At 32.8% G+C, this 20,933-nt stretch overlaps 1 protein-coding gene across 1 annotated transcript; it reads left to right on the forward strand.

Annotated features, from left to right (window-relative positions):
• Nucleotides 1–717: 717 nt before the first annotated feature.
• LOC25482564 (RNA-dependent RNA polymerase 1) lies at nt 718–7,726 on the forward strand. Its single transcript, XM_013611149.3, has 5 exons — nt 718–956; nt 1,957–2,505; nt 3,647–5,490; nt 5,904–6,054; nt 6,765–7,726. Exons 2-5 carry the CDS (start codon nt 1,984–1,986, stop codon nt 7,590–7,592), a joined length of 3,345 nt encoding a protein of 1,114 aa, XP_013466603.1. The 5' UTR covers nt 718–956; nt 1,957–1,983; the 3' UTR covers nt 7,593–7,726.
• The last annotated feature ends 13,207 nt before the right edge of the window (nt 7,727–20,933 follow it).

The raw sequence follows: 20,933 nt of genomic DNA on the forward strand, positions 1-20,933 counted from the left end.
TAGTCATTAAAAAACAAAAATGGGTAGCAAGGTTGATATTCGAACCTCAGATATCTTATTTGTTCATTTTAATCCTTCTATTGTTATCCCAAAAAAACCTCTAATAAAATTTAAACTTTGATATTATATTAATAGAATAACAAAACTATACTTCTAGTGGTAAACAAATAAATACTTGAGTTTTGTGAGCTGAAGACGAATAAGCTCATTGGAATTTCGAAACTCTTCGCAAGAATTTAGAGTTCGATCGAAGGTAAGTAAAGTGTAACCTTAAGAGTCGAACTCGTGTTCATCTGAACTATTCATTTTAAAGAATTTATTAGGGAGATTAGTCACTTTAATCCATGAATAGGAAAGAAGTCGTCACTTTGGTTCTTGAAAGCAGATAAATTGTAAAATAGTTCATGAATGTAGATTATGTTAGTCACTTTAGTCCTTGAAATTGACCAATAGAGTCTGCATTTAGGGACTGTTATACAATTTCTCTACATTCAGGAACTAAAATGACTACTCATTTTCCATTCAGGGACAAAAGAGACCCAATTTATTAACTACTTGAATCCAATTATACTCATATAATTTAACTAATAATAAACAAAATATTGTACAAAAAAAAAAAAAAAAAAAAAAAAAAAAAGATGTTCGTGATTCATTATTTATTGATCAAATAATCAAGTAATTCTTTTTAATGTAGCAAAATTAGAAAGTAATTGTTGATTATACGATTCCTTTGTCGAAATAGTTGTGCGTGCATTGAGTTATTAGTGAGAATAGAATGCACAATCAAAGTGGAATTTCGAAACTCATCACTCTTTCACTTCACACTGACTTGAAATAGTTTGGGGAAGTGGAACAGTTGAGTGTTGACCTGACATTGACTACATTCTTTCTTCTTCCTCAAAATCTCTCTGTCATCGTCATCGTCATCGTCATCGTCATCGTCATCATCATCATCGGTGATCACTTTCTTTCTCAACACCATTTTTTTCCTTCATATTTTTGTCTTTCTTCTCTTCTGTTTTCTTTATGTTGGATAAGGTGTTGATTTTTTTTTACTTAATTATTGATTTGTGAAGCACTTACATCTAACACTGACACCGTCAACAAAGGTAAAATTTGAGAAAATAAATTAATCCAATGTAACCACATGTGTCAGAGCTGGACACTCAACACACCTTTAAGTTGAATTATCCGTGTGTGAAGCACGGACACTCTTCGGATTTGGTGTGTCCTGGTGTCGGACACGCGTACCGACACTCACACGACACCTATGATTACATTAAATTATGTTGTTTTCTCAAATTATTATCCGGTGTCGGTGTCCGGTGTCCGTGTCGGTGTCTGTGCTTCATACTTGATGCCATGTGTTAAATATCATGCTTAGGACTGCTGATGTGGAGTCATTATGTATTATGTGTTGGTTATTTTTATTTTAGTAACTGCTGTTCAGTGTTCGTGGTAGTTATTGGAAGTTTTAGTATTGTTAAACTATGTAAAAGTGGTTGTGTATGTTTAGTTTGTATCATCAGACCAATTATTTGAATGAAAGCAGTTATTTCTCCTCTGTCTTGTTCATATCCTGCAACTATTTTCTTGTTCAATTAACAAGTTGTGAAGACTTGAAATTTGCTTTATTTCCTGATTCAGTTGAGAAATGTTTTTCATTCTTCAAATGAGCAAACCTATTGTTCTCATGGCACTATAGGGTATGTTCTGTAATTTATAATTAATGTGGTTGTAAAGTATGACTATGGTTTGACTGTATGGAATGTTAAAACACTTTTATGGAATGATGTGTATAAATTTTCACCGTTTGGACCATAGACAATCATTGATTATTCTTGTAAAATGTAAATTTAGATTTAAATCTATAACTTGATGTATTATCATAACAGTACCGCGTCTTTTTAACATTTTTTTTTTTTAAATTTTTTTTTCTTCTGCTATCCTATTCAGGAAAGTAAAAATAAGTTAGCACTGAACATGGGTAAAAGTAAAACAATTGAGTTGTATGGATTCCCTTCTTTTGTGAACGTGTCTCAAGTAAAGATATTTGTAGAGCATTATACCGGTGAAGGAAGTGTGGTTGCTATGAAGATTAGAGTAGGCAATGGCCGGGTTAAAAGAGCATTTGCAATTATTCAGTTCACTACTGCAAAACATGCTACATTCATGATGGCCTTACCTAGCAGAACAAAATTGCGGTTCGGAGACTCCTATTTAAAAGTTAGGGAATTGGAAAGAGATATTGATCCAAAGCCAAGGGCATTCTTGGACAGTTTAGACGATGTTAAACTGTATTTTGGCTGTCAGATCTCAAAGGAAAGATTCTCTAAATTATGGAAGGTGGATGCTAGTGTAGATTTTGGGATTGGTATGAGAAAGTGGCGATTCTCTATGCACCATGAAAATAAGAAGTTCAAACTTGAGCTTTCGTATGAGAATATTTGGAAGATTGAGCTGCATCAACCACAGGGTAAAACTGCAAAGTATCTATTGATTCAGGTTGTTAAATTCAACCTTTCATTAAATGTTTTAAACCATGTTCTTCATTTTCCTTTTTTATTTTAAATTATGTTTTTCATGTAATGCTTATTTTTCGCATTTAATGCATGCTATGTTTTATTTATGCTCCATAAGAACTATGGTGGATGTTTTCATAATATTATTATTTTTTTAAAATTGCCATGGTATATCTGATTTTGGATTACTTTCAGCAGTCATCTAACTTTGTCAGGAACATATATTTTTCATGTGTGTTGTCTCAAATTGACATGACTTTTGAGTAGTTTTATCTTTGTGAAATAGTGTTGATTTTTTTAATGAACATTGTTGGCTTTTTTTTCCATGTAAACCGGGTATCCTCCGCGTGCGCAGTCGCGGAGACTAATCCATCGAGCCTTGTGGAACATTGTTAGTTTATGGAGTATTAATATGGAAATAATATTATTTTGGTTTGTAGCTCAAGGTAAATTCAAATATTTAATTTGAGAAGAATTTAACTTTAATGTTAAAAAATAGCTGTTCAATTAAAACCCAAGATTAGTTCTCTTGAGAACATTGGTTTATGGTACATCTATGGCTATTCATGACACTATGTGCTATTATATTATACAGCTAGATTGGCAGTAAGATTTGAAGGAGAATGTGTTCTATTTTTTTGTTTCTTTGATTTCATGTTGAGCAAGTTTTCTTTCAATATCATTTCTTCCACAAGAGTTGCAGCTCTTAGGTTTTTATACCGGGCTTAACTCATCCTTACAAAACCAACTTGTACGGTGAGAATTGTCCAAGCTTTGTAAGCGCTGCATATGCCATATCTCTGGGCAATGTGTTGGAGGCTGCAATGAAGACAACCCAAATGCTGCAATTAGATGGCTAGAGGGGGACCACAATGAAAGCGGAATTTCCAGCAGCAGCAATTTTTATTTCTTTCTTTGTGCTAGATGACTTGCTATTTTTAAAGATAAACATTTTTATGCAATTTAATGTATACTAAATTGTGTATTAATTAAAGCCAATTTTGATCTCTTCAACTTTGAACTCTTATCGTTATTCTAAAATTTTTTGCTCTGTAATTGTATTGTGCTAAAATTTGATGCACATCCCATATGGTGAATCTTATTTGTTTCTCTTCTGCTTGTAGTTAATTGGTGCTCCTCGTGTTTTTGAGTGTAATGTTCCTACATCAACAAGTGTATATAAAGATCCTTTGAAGAACTATTACAGAGATTCCCCTGATGACCAATGGATCCGTGCGATAGATTTCACTCCTTGCAACTGTATTGGGCAGTCTTCCGCTATATGTCTAGAGCTTTCTAGTAACAGAGATTTTCCGAATTTCAAGGAAAACTGTGTTCATTATGAGGAAATCGAGGGTCAATACACATTGGAGAGCGGATCATCTTTTTCTTGCAATCCGGATGTTGTCCCCATGGTTGCTCCTCCTCAAGGAATTCAAATACCATTTGACATCTTGTTTAAAGTTAATTCCTTGGTTCAGCACGGGTGTCTTTCAGGTTCTGAACTTGATAATGATTTCTATCGTCTAGTTGATCCACTCGGAATAAATGTTGAGCTTATCAAGCATGCTTTAGAAAAGATGTACTATTCAAAGGATTTCTGTTATGAACCTGCCAGATGGCTGAAAGGTCAGTACAGAAGGTACCTCCGTGCAAATAATCCGCCTCGGTCACCGACTATATCTTTGGATAACGGGTTGGTATATGTTCGCAGGGTTCAGATAACACCATGCAAAGTATACTTTTGTGGTCCAGAGATTAATGTCTCAAATCGGGTTCTCCGTCATTTCCATCAACATATTGATAATTTTCTACGTGTTTCATTTGTCGACGAGGAGTTGGATAATATGTACTCAGCCGATTTATCTTCACGTATTTCTGAGAATGGGAGAACTGAGATATACTATAGAATTCTTTCCATCCTTAGAAATGGCATAGATATTGGTGGTATGAAGTTTGAATTTCTAGCTTTCTCATCAAGTCAGTTGCGTGAAAACTCGCTATGGATGTTTGCTCGTACAACAACTGGGCTTACTGCCGATTCCATAAGGGAATGGATGGGAGATTTTAGCCGTATAAAAAATGTGGCTAAATATGCTGCTAGACTTGGACAATCTTTTGGTTCGTCTACCGAAACTCTAAGCGTCCGAAGGAACGAAATTGAAATTATTCCTGACGCGAAGGTTAAACATGGTGCAACCGAATATGTCTTCTCTGATGGAATCGGAAAAATATCTCTTGAACTTGCCAGGAGGGTGGCTAAAAAATGTGGTCATGATTCAGTGCCATCTGCGTTTCAGATTAGGTATGGCGGGTACAAAGGAGTCGTAGCTGTTGATCCAACCTCGTCTGTGAAGTTGTCACTGAGGAAGAGTATGCACAAGTATGATTCAGATAACATAAAATTGGATGTTCTGGCATGTAGTAAGTTTCAGCCTTGTTATCTCAATCGACAATTGATTACTCTCTTATGTACTCTTGATGTCAAGGACAGTGTTTTCGAGAAAAAACAAAAAGAAGCTGTTACTCAACTGAACACGATACTAACAGATTCAACTAAGGCACATGAGGTTTTGGACTTGATGTGTTCCGGTGAAGTCACTAATATTCTCAAGGAGATGCTTATCTGTGGCTACAAGCCTGATGTTGAGCCATTTCTTTCAATGATGCTGCAGACATTTAGGGCATCAAAGTTGTTGGAATTGCGACAAAAAACTAGGATATTTATTCCAAAAGGAAGAGCAATGATGGGAGTTCTAGATGAAACTAGAACCTTAGAATATGGGGAAGTTTTTGTTCAATATTCTAGCAATAGGTTCAGCAGTCATTCTCGTGTAGTTAAGGGTATGGTCATAGTAGCGAAAAATCCCTGCTTGCACCCGGGCGATGTTCGTGTTTTGAAAGCCGTGGATGTGCCTGCTTTGCGCCACATGGTGGATTGTGTTGTTTTTCCTCAAAAAGGTCACAGGTAGATCTATTCTTAAATATCTCAACCATTGTGCATGGTCAATAGAACACTATTTTTATAGGATCATATGCGATCTAACATTTAAATATTGCATCTAATGAAAATTTACTCTCTAAAATTTAAGTGATTGAACTTAGTGAAAAGTGACTAGAGAGCTTAATACTACATTTATTTAGTAAATATTCAGTGATACTTATTACAAAATAATGCATCCAATCCAACACTTAAAGTTTTCTGCATTTTTTTCTTCGTCAGTCAATTCCATTTTCTCATTGGACATTACTGTTTTACTATAGATTTATCATTTACAATGTTATTTTGGAAAGTGGAAATTGATATGTTGCTTCCCTCTTCTGTCATTTTTTTTTAATAAAACCGTGTATTGTCTCCGATAACTTGATTTCTAATACCAGGCCACATCCAAACGAGTGTTCCGGAAGTGATCTAGATGGGGACATCTACTTTGTTTGTTGGGATTCTGAATTGATTCCACCCTTGACAATTGATCCAATGGAGTATGATTCTGCCCAACCTATTGTATTGGATCATGATGTTGAGATTGAGGTATTGTCCTTTGAGTGTGTAACGTGATCTTTCTAGTTGATTTGACATTCTTTTCTGTTTTTATCAGTAAAGTATTCACAACTTGTGCACATCTTTTCACATACACTACACACATCATCTTCTACAATATTCAGTAATGATGATCAACGAGGGGGTTAATGATATTAAATTTGATTACATGATTTTGTTTTTCTTTTCGGTAGGAGATGGATGAATGAAAGTGAAAGACTTGACATATCTTGTTTTAGATTTTTTTTAACTAAACAAATTGTTCAATTTAGATGCTTTTGCTCTTAATTTATATAGTTTATGACTAATGGTACTGTAAAAAAAAAATTATGTTCATACATGTAACCGTGATAATGTCCTATGTTTTTGACATTAGCAGTGTCAACGTGTTGTGTTCGATGTCTGTATCAGGTCAAAGTCCATGCTTCATAAATAAGGCATAAGAACTTTTGAGACAATTTAGAAGAGCTTATGAAAACAGCTTATGACATGTCCATAAGCTGTTTTTAGCTTATTTTCATAAGCTCTCTAGAATAACTTATGCAAACAGTTTATATGAATTATGAAAACAATTTGGTTTTATTTTATCTTGTCATAAAAATAGCTTACACATAAGGACTTACATGATAAGTGTTTATACTATAAGTGCTTAATTAAGTATTCAAGCAGGGATATGTTGGTAACATGGTTTAATGGTGCAGGAGGTGGAGGAGTATTTCACCAATTATATACTCAATGACAGTCTCGGAATAATTGCCAATGCACACACAGTCTTTGCAGATAAAGAACCTGCTAAAGCAATGTCTGAGCCATGTATCGAGCTTGCAAAGCTATTCTCAATAGCAGTTGACTTTCCAAAGACTGGTATCCCAGCCGTTATACCTCGTGAACTTTTCGCCAAAGAATATCCAGATTTCATGGAGAAGGCTGACAAAACAACATACAAATCAGATAATGTAATAGGAAAACTGTTTAGGGAAATTCAAGGAATTTCAACAAAGGACGGCTCCATTACATCCTTCACACTGGAAGTGGCTAAAAAGTCATATGATCCCGACATGGAAGTTGATGGATTTATGGATTATGTCGATGATGCCTTCTACTACAAATCCAATTATGATGAGAAGTTGGGAAATCTGATGGACTACTATGGTATCAAAACTGAATCAGAAATCCTCAGTGGGAATATTATGAAAATGGCTAAATCTTTCACCAAAAGAAGGGATGCGGATGCTATTACTATGGCTGTTAGGTCCCTAAGAAAAGAGGCGAGGAGTTGGTTCAATGATGGCAGTGCCAGTGTTGATTCTGGAAGTGATGATGCATATGCAAAAGCTTCTGCTTGGTACTATGTTACTTACCATCATAGTTACTATGGTTTGTACAATGAAGGTATGCAGAGGGACCATTTTCTAAGCTTTCCATGGTGTGTTTACCATTTGCTTGTCCAAATCAAGAAGGAGAAAGCCAGAATGAGGATGCATTCGAGCATAGAACAAAGTTTCAGTTGCAGGTTGCGTCTTGATTGACAAATCAGCTTATAATTATTGAACTTTAAATGTAGATATTTTTGGAAATATTGTGACATATAATGTTGAGTTGATATACAAGTTTCATCAACAATTTCCTTTGTATATTATATTATGAAGCAAACTCGTTTGTGATATTATCAAGGGTTTTTTTTTCTATGTTTCTTATTTTGGTTGTAAATATGATGAAGACTCATTAGTGGTATTATTCACTGGTTTTATCTGTGTGAAAAGTTAATTGATATGGAGTGAATGCATTGTCCTTTCAAAACATGCTATGCTTTGGAATTTGGAAAGCATTATGGACTTAATTATATTATGGGTACAAAGTTAAATTGTCCCATTACTTAGATTTTACACTAAATCAGCTATATAAGTAATAAAATGAATATTGTAAAATTGTCCCATTATCATAGATATTAACACACAAACATGGTTTTTTAGGTTATGTTTGGATGAAATTTTTAAAGAGTCAAGTCTATATTTTGATGTATACTTGAGATTTAAAAAATATATTAAAAGATAACATAATAGTTGATCATTTATCATTTCAGTTAACACTAAATTCATTTTTAAAACATTTTATAGCTTTCTTATTTTTAATATATACTCCCTCCGTTTCAAAATACATGTCCAAGTCAACCACTTCACATATGCCAATGCATAATTTTGACTGTTAATATCTTTAATTTTCTAAAGTAAAAAATTATAAAAATTTAATATTTTGAAAATATTTGTCGAGACAAATCAAACAACATCTTACATGCTAATATTTGTATTTATATATTAGTTAAAAAGTATGGTCAAAGTAAGTCAAGTGAATAGTGCACATTGCAAAAATTGGACATGTATTTTGAAATGGAGGGAGTATATTTTTTTTGTCAAATAATCTGGTGGCTAGAGCTCACACAGTTTAATTGTGGAAAAGTGGAGTGTCCGAGGTTCCCCTGTATATAATATGGAATATTCCCACCAACGGAACTAAGTTTACGAGGATAAAATAATTTCCTTTTTGTTTATGAATTTAAGGTTTAGTTGAGGTTCTCTTAAAAAGAAAACTTTATTTGAGGTTTGACAATGTCGACCAAGACATATCCATAAAGTATTGCCTGTTATACTTACATAACCATTTTTTATGGTCATAATATATATATATATATATATATATATATATATATATTAGAATCTTACGGTCATAGAATATTAATTCTCCTATAAGAATATAAAAAAAATATTATAGACAATAACTAAAATAAAAAAACTCCTTTAAAGAAAAACTAAAATAAAAAACTAATCAAATTCAATCCCAATTAAAAATTCAATCCCAATAAATTGGATCAATATGATTTTTTTTATAATACGATTAATTTATTTTCAATATCAAACTGATTGGATAATTAAATAACAAAGTCAAAGGGATATAATATAGATCAAATATTATTTTTTGCTCAAAATCAATCAAATCCAATCAGCAAATAACCCTAGAATTGGGTTTCAAACTTAAGAAAAAATCCTCTCAAAAAGAAAACTTAAGCAGAAATAGTATTTTAAGGAAAGGAGGATGCCAGTATAGGAGGTGGGGGTGTAGTTATGGTGCAAACCCTTGCAGAAATAATATTTAGAATCCTTATTTTTTGTTGTTTTTCTAGTCTCAAATTATTTGTCTATTTTATTACAACATTTATTATTCTTTTCCACTAATATACAATTATTTATTGTATTTCGATCATGTACAGCTACTCTACTAACTATAATTAATAAATGTGTTTTAGTAAATATATTTTACCATTAAAATCAACAATATTAATCATTTTCTTAATAACCATGTAAAACTCAAATGAGACACATAATGTGTGAGATGGAGGAAGTAATTAATTTTTGTTTGAAGTGCGCAAAATTTAAAATATGTAAAAAGTTCAATGCTCAATGATAAAACTCTAGCTTTGTAACTTTAATGGAATGTTCACTCTTATTAAAAAAAAGTTGGTAGTGTAGTTATAATATGTCTATTTTATTTATGAATAATGTATTTAAAATACTTTTTGTTTGTATGTGTAATGAATTTTGATTTTTTATATTCCAAGACATTCGGTAATATTGGTTAAGGGTTTATTTGAAAAAAGAAGCAGTATATGTATCTAGTAATTTGAAAAGGGGCCTATGTTTATGGTCAATTTTTTTTAATCAAATAGATTTTTATATTTAGGGATGGAGGGAGTATTAAAATAATCATTCATCCTTTTGGTCAAATTGTATATGAATTTTCAAGATTTAAATCTATGATTTTATTTTAATATGAGCTCTTATTAGTGTTAAAATTTATGATCTTCCACTTGTGTTTGATAAGAATTTTGGATTAGCTGCATGAAAGTTTATATGCCAATAGCCAAATAAACAAAAATAATGTGGAAAAAAGATAAAAGACGAAATCGTTATTTAAAATTAAGTTAAGAGACGGATGGAATCTGGCTGTCAACGTCTGGCATAAACAAGTTCCATCAAAGGTGTCCTTGTTTGTCTGGCCTAAACAACTCCAGATTTTATATTCTCGATGGTAAAACATAGTTTTGTAACGTGTTTAATTATGTTTGATTGTTTAATCTTGTACTAGTTTAGATTGTATATTTAGGATGTATGTAAAACACAATTTCACAACATGTTTGATTGTGTAATGTCTGTGACTATAGTTTGTAAAATGCGAACGTAGAAAATTACCCAAACTGAACGTCTGGATTCTAGGATCAGAACGTGTAAAAAAAAACTATCAAATTAGTTTGCAAGTCACATATAATACTTGATGTGTAATTAGACATAAATTGAAAATAACAAAAAAAAAAGGCCTTAAAACAATAATATGAGAGCAAAAATATAGTAACCAAAACGTTAATTTGTATGCAAGTACTCAAATTGGTGCAATACTTGCTTTGGTAGGTAACATACCATACTTGATTTGGATATGGTTCATCCTAAATAGAATCAAATTTAAGGTGTCGTCTGCAAATTGCAAATGAGATACTGAAACTAGAGCACTCCTCCCAACCGAATACCCATGAAAAAAAATTAATATCAGACAGAGATTTCATTAACACAAATAAAGCAAAGAGTATCTCAATAGCAGAATGAGACCGAATATAATTCATGCTGAATTTTCGACATTCCAAGGAAGACGTTAATGCTAGAAAATGGTTTGACATAACACACATTTCGCGCACCTGACTTCCACCTCCGTCCCTAATTATAGGACCCTTTTGAATAAAACACGAGAATTAAGAAAGTTGATTGTTGAATTAATTTTGTTGACAATTGTTATTGTTTTACATGTTTACCCTTTATGAAAAATAATTAGTTGATGTTTTCATAGAGTATTTATTATATATTGCAGAAAAATATGCAACATAAATTGAGATATAATGGTAAAAAAATAATTAATGTACATTGAAATTTGAAAGGGTCTTATAAAAAGAGACAAAGAAAAAACACAAAAGAGTCTTATAATTAGGGACATAAGTAATATATTCGAAATTTGTAATTTATACCAGTACAACAACAAATACAACATTCATTAAAAAACTAACACATGTTAAATCTAGGCCACGCCGTCCATATAAAATTGGAGGCCCGACTCTCGTAGTAAAGATAAACTTCTGGAAAAAAAATACATTTTTTTAAAAGAGCAATAAAGAACTTTATATTGTTTGTTTTATTTTATTTTTTAAGGAATTTTTATGAAAATAATTATAATGTTTGTTGTTAGAACTTGATATTCTATACAACACCGAGGTTGCAAATGTTGTCTACTGCTCAAATTGAGACAATCGTCGCCATAATGTGGAGTATTTGGAAAGCTAAGAATCTCAAATTATGGCAACAGGTGTCAGACTCGACTGTCACAATCCTGGAAAGAGCAAAACACCTTCTAGAAGGCTGGAGAAATGCTAATCGTAAGCAAATTTCTACAAGGCAGAAAAATGCATCTTCCGTTCCAAGTTCTTTCCACCACAATGGGGATGAAAACTTCAGATGGAGGAAACCGAGAAGTGGCAGATATAAATGCAATATCGATGCCTCCTTTTCAAATACCACAAATAAGGTAGGATTGGGAATGTGCATCCGAGACTCATATGGGAATCATATCCGCTCTAAAACAATGTGGTTTACATGAACTTCAACTCACAAATGTTGTGTTCAAGGTTGACTCAAAAAGAGTAGCTGATTATTTCAACAAAGGTCGTGAAGATGTCACTGACTTTGGTTCTATTATGCACAGTAGCATCCATTTCTGTAACACTTATTTAACAAACTCTCATGTCGAGTTTATTAGGAGGCAAACAAATGAGGTTGCGCATACTTTAGCTAAGGCAGTCACATCTAATACTAACTTCCAGATCTTTGATGATATTCCAACATATATTACTGATTTTATTTTTAATGAAAGCAATCAATTGTTTTATATGTAAATAGAAAGCAATCAATTCTACTTACCTATCTTTAGTGTAACACCAATTTTCCTTTTCCATGGTCAATACTTTTTGTTTTCTCATTTTTTCCTAATAAGCTTTAGTCTTCATCAAGTCTACACTCCATAAAAAAGGTGAGTCTCTTCCTCCCTTTTCCATCTCTGCCAAAACAAACAGAAAACAGAATTTGGTTTTATTTCATCTTATGGTTATAATGATGTATCATTAGAAGAATTGTATCCTATAAATCGAGAACAAAGGAATCACACATTCAAAACCATTAATTTATCAATCAATTACCATCACATTCGAAACTTGTAAATTTTTTACCATACATCAAATTTATCTTCATCATTTTCATTTCAAGAAACAAGAAACCCACGGCTTACAAACACCATAAAAAATGCTTCTAACACACTCATCGTTCAAGCCATTATAGTTTCAGCTTCAAATATGTTTCTACTAATTCATCACAACACAAAATATAAACAAAGAAGGAAGTGTTTGAGATGAAAACCATAGAGCAATAAGAAGAATAAGAGAGGAGGAAAAAATAAATGACCTTCCACTTCCGGAAATCAACCACCACGGCGTCCCTCCTCGCAAATGGCCATAACCATTGTAAGCTTCTTCATTTAAGGGTTTATGAAATAATATCTTCTCGTTGATACAAAATGGCAACTCCAATCAGCCAATCGCAAACCAAATGATATACAATATCCAATATCAACAAAATCCCATTTTAATTTTTAAATTAGTATGAAAACCATAAGTCTTAATAACAAAAACTGTTTTAGAAAGAAATAATCCAAATTATAGTACACCTCTGACTAACCATATTCATAACAAATTATAATTCTTAGAGCCTTTTATAAAGAAATAACCTGTTAAATCTAAATCATCACATAAACAAAAATCCATATATCAACATGCATCATTATCAAATGAAAAATTGGAATAAAGTTAGATGAATCCGATAACCACTTTTTAATATTTTGAAGAAAAAAAGTTGGAAATCAGATTCTAAAACAATGAATTGAATATGAGATTTTGATTTTGTGGCCTCTTTATTTTTCATTGGCAGTAATCTTAGAGTAAATTCGTTAGATGAATGAGTTCCAAGAACAAACGGTGTTCCAAGATCAAATGGTTTATGAAAATGAGTTGTTTTTTTCCATTTTTTTTTGTTGGTGGTGGACGAAGTTTCAACCCCGACCTTACATATATTATACACCGTCCTTGCTAAGCTAAGCTCATGAGGACTTTTTTTTCATATCTGAATTTAGGAAAAGATTAATGGTTCCCCGGAAGAATCACATGAAGATGAATAGTGTTTTCTTATTAAAAGAATGTGTTCTTTAAAAAGGAAAGAAACAAATTAGATATGTCAGATTTCCTTTCCTTTTGGTCCTAAGTACTCACTCATTGGTGCAAATGATAGATTTATGAACAAGTTATTACATTAGATTGAACCGATGGAGATAAGAAAAGGGTCAATTTTGAAGAAAAACAATTAATGAAATGTTTTGTTAATTTCCATAGGTGAGTTTAATTAATTAAAGGGAAAGTTTTCAATCAAGTTATGACGCACACTCCTCTTTTCACCTTCTCTTTTCTTAGTTTCTGAGAGTCAAACCCTAAAATTGATTTGTTATCACCCTCTTCACACACGTTGTATATTCATTCTATCCCTCTTATGTCTCCAACTGTCATCTTTATTGGTTCTCTGATGTCTTCTTTCATATTGTCGTTTGTCTACCATATTCGTAAAGGAGCGCGAATAGTGTGAGAAAATGCTCATTGAACAGTCTTTGGTTGTTTCTCAATTCACTCAACTTCTTTTGTTTCAAGCTTTACTCCGTATTGGATTGTGGCACTCAACATTTATGTGTCTTCTCTATCATGATTAGTGAATTGAATGAGAAAACAAATGAATGGTGGACGTCCCAGTTACAACCTGAAATGACGGCAACGGAATGAATCGATAAACGAAGATGGAGGAGAGGTCAAAGAGCATTTTATCGCACTAGTCACGGTTTCGTAAAAAATGGTGGACAAATTATTGTGGAAAGACGATGTCAGACTAAGAGATCCATGTAAGACGAAAGTACGAGACAAAAAGTGTGAGAATGGATAAATGTATGACGTGATAGCCAGGGGCGGAGCCACCCCCAGCTAGCCTGAGCACTATCCGAGACTCAACTTCTACTTTCTTTGTAGCAAGCCAAGCCATTACAAGAACCTCTCGCTTTTCCTGCGGATTTTGGTTTAAATTCCGCAGGAAGCCAAGGATTTAGGTTCCCGAGTAAATATAATACCTTCGTGGGTAATTGTTTTCTTAGGATTTGAGGATCCGTAAGAAATGTGCAATTATCCGTAGGAAGGAAGTAATATAATATGGGAAGTCTTTAAAATTATCCGCAGAAAATGTGCAATTTTTGCCCAGGCTCTATAAAATTCCTGGCTCCACCACTAGTGATAGCGGGAGACTGAAAAAGAGAAGATCTTTAGGGTTTGAGACCGAGGGAGTCTGAAATGAGAGAAAACTTAGAGAAAAGAGCCACGAACATGATAACTTAAGGATTAGAAACTTTTTCTTTTAACTAATTAAACCCATCAATGGAAAATACTTAAAACATTTCATTATAATTCCGAAATATGTCTTTTTTTCTTCATCATATTCTATCTGACGTAATATCCAGCTGGAAAGTCTATCTTTTGCACAGGTGTATATTAGTTGTCATTTTAAATGTTACATTTTAGTACTTTCTTAAGGTCCTTAAGATTTTATACCACATGGTTGATTATAATTTATTTATTAAAAGAGGTTAAAATACACTTTTTATTAAAATAGGTTTAAACACACTAAAAGTTGAAGGAACTTTTTAGATGGACTAAATCAAAAAGTTGATATATTTATAGAGACAAATAATATATTTAACCCTTAAATCAAACACAAAAACCTAATTATATTTATATAAGATAACACGAAATTGAAATTAAGGTTAATACCAAAGATATAAATTGAAAACATAAAATAAGCACAAACATGATTACATATGAGCCAAGGTAGTAGCAGTCTTGCAAGATGACTTGCTTTCTTGATTGAGTTCAATCATGCACGCCGCAAATTTTTTGATTATCATGGGACAAATAATATTTGTCTCAGTAGATTGAACATATATAAACAAGATAGCGTCTAAATTGACCGGTCTCTTACAACTACATTTAGTGACTATACAGAACATGATTTTACATCATCATTGTTTTGAAGTTTAATTTTGGTTAAAGAAAGACATCCATCCGAGCCGATCAATTAACGTCGATATTCAACAATGATCACCATTCTCGTATCATTGTAGTTAAGAAGACCATTCAGTTGGCTCTTCAAATCATAAAGTGTAACATTATCATTGATTCTAATTAACAAATTTAGTTTGCCACTGTTATAGTAAACTCGAGCTAGGTTAAAATTCATTTTGAATGAGTAAGGGTGTTTGTGAATGATAATAAACCAAATATACCAATTTATAATAATTCCGTGCATTGTATAGAAAATGTTGGTACATTTTAAACTACACAAATTGTTGGTGCAAAGTAGACCACATATTAGAAATTGTAAATGTTCAAGGTCTGAAATCCGGATGTGTAATTTACATTTTTTCGACAACTCAATTTTTTTTTGAACAAACTAAAATGATATATTAACAACTGTGATTTACCCCGCACAAGGTGTGCAAAACACAAATCACATAAGAGTATTTACAAACTCAAGGTGCAAAACACAAAGAAAGCACCAATCAACACCGACAAGAAAACTTACAAGTGGACACCCATACAAAGAAGCAGGTGTTTCCACTAATCATGATAACTGTAGTTAAACGTCGCCTATTTTGATTTCAACCATAAAAAAGAGTAGAGTTTAACCTTTTCGATAAGAGTTGAAGAATTAGAAGCCATGTTTTGGAATACACGGTGATTCCTCTCCTTCCATATAACCCAAATAGAGGCAAACCAAATGATTGTGAAGAATGAATGAGTGAATCTTGGCAAGTCCGCCATATTAGTAACTTGAACAAGATGTTGTCGGAGATCATTGGAAAAAACCGAAGAGATACCCAACCAAAGCCACACATGAGACCAAAGAGAGCTGAAAATATGACAGCCTAAAAATAGATGTGTCGCCGTCTCTGTATTCCCACAACCTGACACAAACGCACTATCATCGTGATGAAGGACAAGCCGCCGCACCAAGTTGTCTTTTGTTGGAAGTCTATTGCGAAGAAGACGCCACACACACAAAGACACCTTTGAAGGAATGTTATTATATACGAGATGTTGTCAACCTGATTCCTATCCATTAACTCGCTAAAGGTAGTGAGAAAGCAGTATGCTTCCCGCACCGAGTAGCCATGAACAGGGTCTAAAGACCACCTCCACACGTCATGGGCATTTTCCTGCAAAACAATGTTATGAAGTAAAACAGAACACTCCCTCACACTCTCCTCCACCCAAGCCAATGAACGCCGATGCCACATTCCATCCATTTCCCCATCCTCCCCCAAAATCCTCTTCATATCCACCACTTAACTCTCCTTATTCAAGGCCAAATCATAAAGTCGGGGAAATTTTATTTTTAGAGGAATTTCCCCTACCCAAATGTCATGCCAGAATAAAGTATCCCTTCCATCCCCGACCACCCTAAGAGTGTTATTTTCAAACCAATATAATTGCCTACTCCCTCACCAACCCCCTCGCGAATCCTACATAAGGAACGCCACCAAGCCGAGCAATGGCTGCCTCCCTCTTTCAAACGCCCTCCCTCCTCCCCATACTGAGCTTTTAAGACACGATACCACAAACCATCCTTATCAACCAACATCCTCCAACACCACTTCCCTAACAGAGCAATATTGAAAGCACCCTTCCGCCTAACCCCCAACTCTCCATTCTCCTTTGGAGTACAAATTGACTCCCAGTTTATCCAATAGAAGAAATTATACCTGCAGGGGCTTTGAAAAATGAAAGAAAGTAAACCGGTAGAGAGGATAGGACAAACTTCAGAAGTACCAGATTCGACAACTCAATTTTGATACTCCATCCGTTTTAAAATGTGTGTAACTTTAGCAAAAAAAAATATTGTTTCAAAATGAATGTCACTTTACATTTTCAATACAACTTTAATTTTTTTCTTCCAACTTTACCCTCAATAAATACTCCAATTTTTCTCTCACACAATTTCCAATGCAACTTTAAGTTTGTCTTTTTCTTTTAAAGTAAGGGCAGTTTAGTAAAAATACTATATCTAATGGTTATTTCATTCAATTTCTTAATCTGTATGTCGAAACCTTAGACGACGCTCATTATGAAATGGAGAGAGTAAAATAGGAAATGCTGTATTCAATACTCTTTAAATGACAACATCAATACATGCATCTGTTACTATTACCATTGCCCTTTAACCTTCCTTCTCTTTCTAGCTTCTCAATTTCTTAAGTAATTGTATACTGCATCTCTCTTTTATGCAGGTTCTAGCTCTTGTTTGATTTTTATTTTTTTAAACTCATTCTTTTATATTTTTTTTGGGGGTTGAATTGGCTCTTTCTATTATATTGGTATGCATTCGTGTATATATATATTAAAAACTTATTTTCTTTCAAAATTTAGGTACTATTCAAGTTTTTTTTTACCTTCTTGTTTTAATATGTTATTGTGTTTTTCTTGAGGGAATATATGTTATTGTTTTTACATCCTGTCTTTATGTTTTTTTTCCCTTGAATTGGTTCGAAAGAAAAAAATTATTAAAAAAATTTCACGGAAAAAAAATCGGACATAGTAAAATTCACATGTGGAAGAATTTTTTTTGATAAGACATGAAACGAAGCAAGTGGATTAAAAATAATGACTCGAAAAAAGTTCACAGGACAAACAAATGAAAGGAAGCACGTGTTGTGTAGCTATCTTTCTAAAGAGTATTAAATACAGCATTTTCCTAATTTAATTAAGTTGACTAACATTTCACTTTAATTGAGCTAAATTAAATAGGATCTATTAATTTTATAGTTTCTTAACCAGTGCCTCGGGAGCACCGGTTAGCAGCATCCTTTACATATTTAGGCACATCCAGATTTTATATTCTCGATGTGTAAAATGTAGTTTTGTAACATGTTTAATTTTGTTTGATTATTACTAGTTCAGATTGTAAAATTAGGATGTGTAAAACACAATTTTACAACATGTTTGATTGTGTAATGTCCGTGACTAGTTTGTAAAATGCGAATGTAGAAAATTAACCAAACTGAACGTCTGGATTCTAGGATCAGAACGTGTAAAAAAAACTGTGAAATTAGTTTGCTAGTCGCATATAATACTTGATGTGCGATTAGGGTTTTGCAGCTATAAAACAGTGATCTATATTTTAAAGTTTAAACAATTAATTAAATAAAGTAGTGCCATGTAATCAATCTGCTACTTTATCTTGAACTCACAAGCACCCTTTAGCTAGCTATAAAAGCATGCCTTGACAATAGTGCCCCATGCAAAGATGTCAACCATATCCATTTCTTGGAAGAACACCAAGAATGCCAGAAGAACATAGATGATATACTATGATTGACCTCTTGTGCATTTCTTTGCCCACTTAATCCTCTTCGCCATCACACGTCTTTGTTGCCTTAGAATGTTTTCAACTGTTGCACATGGTTTCAACCTCAAGGAAGGTAAAACTTTTAATTGTATTCTACGGCAGAAACATGATCTCATAATGAAACATGAATCGCTTCCTATTACAATGAGTCGCAAACAAACAATTTTTATTTTAGTCTTACTTTTGAAAGAGTTGTTTTGCATTGTATTTAAATACTCCCTCCGATCATCGTAATAAACAAATATTATTTTTTAAGGTTCATTGAATAACTGATATATCTGAATTATACTATAAATTAGATAAATCAATTATTCAATAAATCTAATTAAGAGAATCTTTGTTGATAATAGTGACCGGAGGTAGTGCATTTTTGTATAAAGGTCATGGTTATGCCATTTTGTCTATTGAAGTTGGTATCCCACTCCAAGATATTTGTATCTATCCATCATCTACTTTATAAAGTATTGCTAATAAAATCACACTACCCTGATTTCTATCTATATTTGATTCATAGCCCTAAACATATGATATTTTATTTTTTAGAGAGAGCTATAAGATCTCAATTGTTGTTTCACCTTATGGAATACATCTGCTATCAATAGAAATAGATTGAAAAATACTGTGAGTCTTTTCCTATTATTAACATATGAATGCAATAGGATGAAACAACAATGAGACCTTCATGAACCCTCTTAAAAACAAGATACTAAATGTCTAAGGTTACGATCGAATATGGAGAGAAATAAGTGAGTGTTTACCAATTTATAAAGATATGATAGATAGAGAAATTTTTTGTAGTAGTGAGATGCCAACGCCACTGTAATACTTACAAAACATATTTCACTATATAATGTAAACCAACTCTTTTAAAAGCAATACTAGAACAAAAGTTTGTTTGTGTGATTCGGTGTAAGTCACTGCAATTTAACAAACATACATTCTTAAAAAACACTTTAAACACATGCAATGAGAAGGAAAAAAAAGAGAGAAAAAAGAGAGTAGAGAAAGAGAAAGAAGGAATACATGCCACTTTAGAGTGGTGGCGGTGGATGGACCGATGGACGTTCCAACGTAGGCCGTGGTGGTTGCTACTTCCGCGAATGATTAAAGTGATGATGAAAAATGGTTTTTTCTCCTTTTATGATATCTATGTCTCTCCCTTTCTTATTGTTTCTAGTTTTTTTGTGAGGATTGGGGTTGGGTTTATGGTGGCTACTAGTTTAAGTGGGAAATAATCATGATCGTATAATGATTGTGAGGTAAAGGGGAGGTATGAATTAAAAAGTGATCCTTCTTTCTTATGTTTTTTTTTTGGCTTAATTACTCTTTTGGTCCCTTAACTTATTTTTTGGTTTCGTTTTGGTCCCTTAACTATTAAAAGTTTCGTTTTCGTCCCTTAACTTATTTTTTGGTTTCGTTTTGGTCCCTTAACTATTAAAAGTTTCGCTTTGGTCCTTTAACTTACTTTTTGGTTTTGTTTTGGTCCCTTAACTCTTCCTCCGTCAACCACTTTGGTCCTTTATGATAGGATGAATGTATTAGAGTTAAGGGACCAAAATGAAACCAAAAAATAAGTTAAAGGACCAAAACGAAACCAAAAAATAAGTTAAGAAACCAAAACGAAACTTTTAATAGTTAAGGGACCAAAAGAAAACCCAAAAATAAGTTATGGGACCGAAACGAAACTTTTAATAGTTAAGGAATCAAAACGAAACTAAAAAATAAGTTAAAGGACCAAAAGAGTACTTTTTTTTTTGCTACATTGATTATGTTGTTACAACTTACAACTCCCCCTTCTTCTTTTTTTGTATATTTATCCAGTTTTTTTTTTTTTTTTTCTGACGTTTCTCCTCTCCTCTTTTCACTCTTTTTTGCCTCATTATGGTGAGGAGTAATAAAGAAAAATGCATTACTCTACATGTGCTTTGGAGATAATACCAAAAGTCTGTGTGATGTTTTATGTAAAAATAGAAAAAGGAAAAAGCAAGTTAGAAAGTAAAAATGGGAGGATGTTCAAAATATAAAAACACAAGTTGGAATATAAGTAAGTGCATTGCAAAATTGTGGAAACTGGAAAAAGATCATATGGAAAGTGTTTTTGACTTATGTTTTTTGAGTGGAATCTTGACCAGTCTTGTTAATTAAGGACTAATATTGTAAACCCTTTAGTCATTGTTACAAGTAAAAAACCACTTTTTATAATTTAATAAATAATCGATCTATCTGGTTTATAGATTA

The sequence above is a fragment of the Medicago truncatula genome, chromosome 1 (genome assembly GCF_003473485.1).
Source record: "Medicago truncatula cultivar Jemalong A17 chromosome 1, MtrunA17r5.0-ANR, whole genome shotgun sequence".
Taxonomy (NCBI): Eukaryota; Viridiplantae; Streptophyta; class Magnoliopsida; order Fabales; family Fabaceae; genus Medicago; species Medicago truncatula.

Excerpts from the sequence above, each read along its gene's own strand:
- LOC25482564 (XM_013611149.3), top strand. The coding sequence starts at position 1,984 with ATGGGTAAAAGTAAAACAATTGAGTTGTATGGATTCCCTTCTTTTGTG. Across the intron at positions 2,506-3,646 it reads CAAAGTATCTATTGATTCAG|TTAATTGGTGCTCCTCGTGT; the intron begins GTTGTTAAATTC and ends TTCTGCTTGTAG. Across the intron at positions 5,491-5,903 it reads TTTCCTCAAAAAGGTCACAG|GCCACATCCAAACGAGTGTT; the intron begins GTAGATCTATTC and ends TTCTAATACCAG.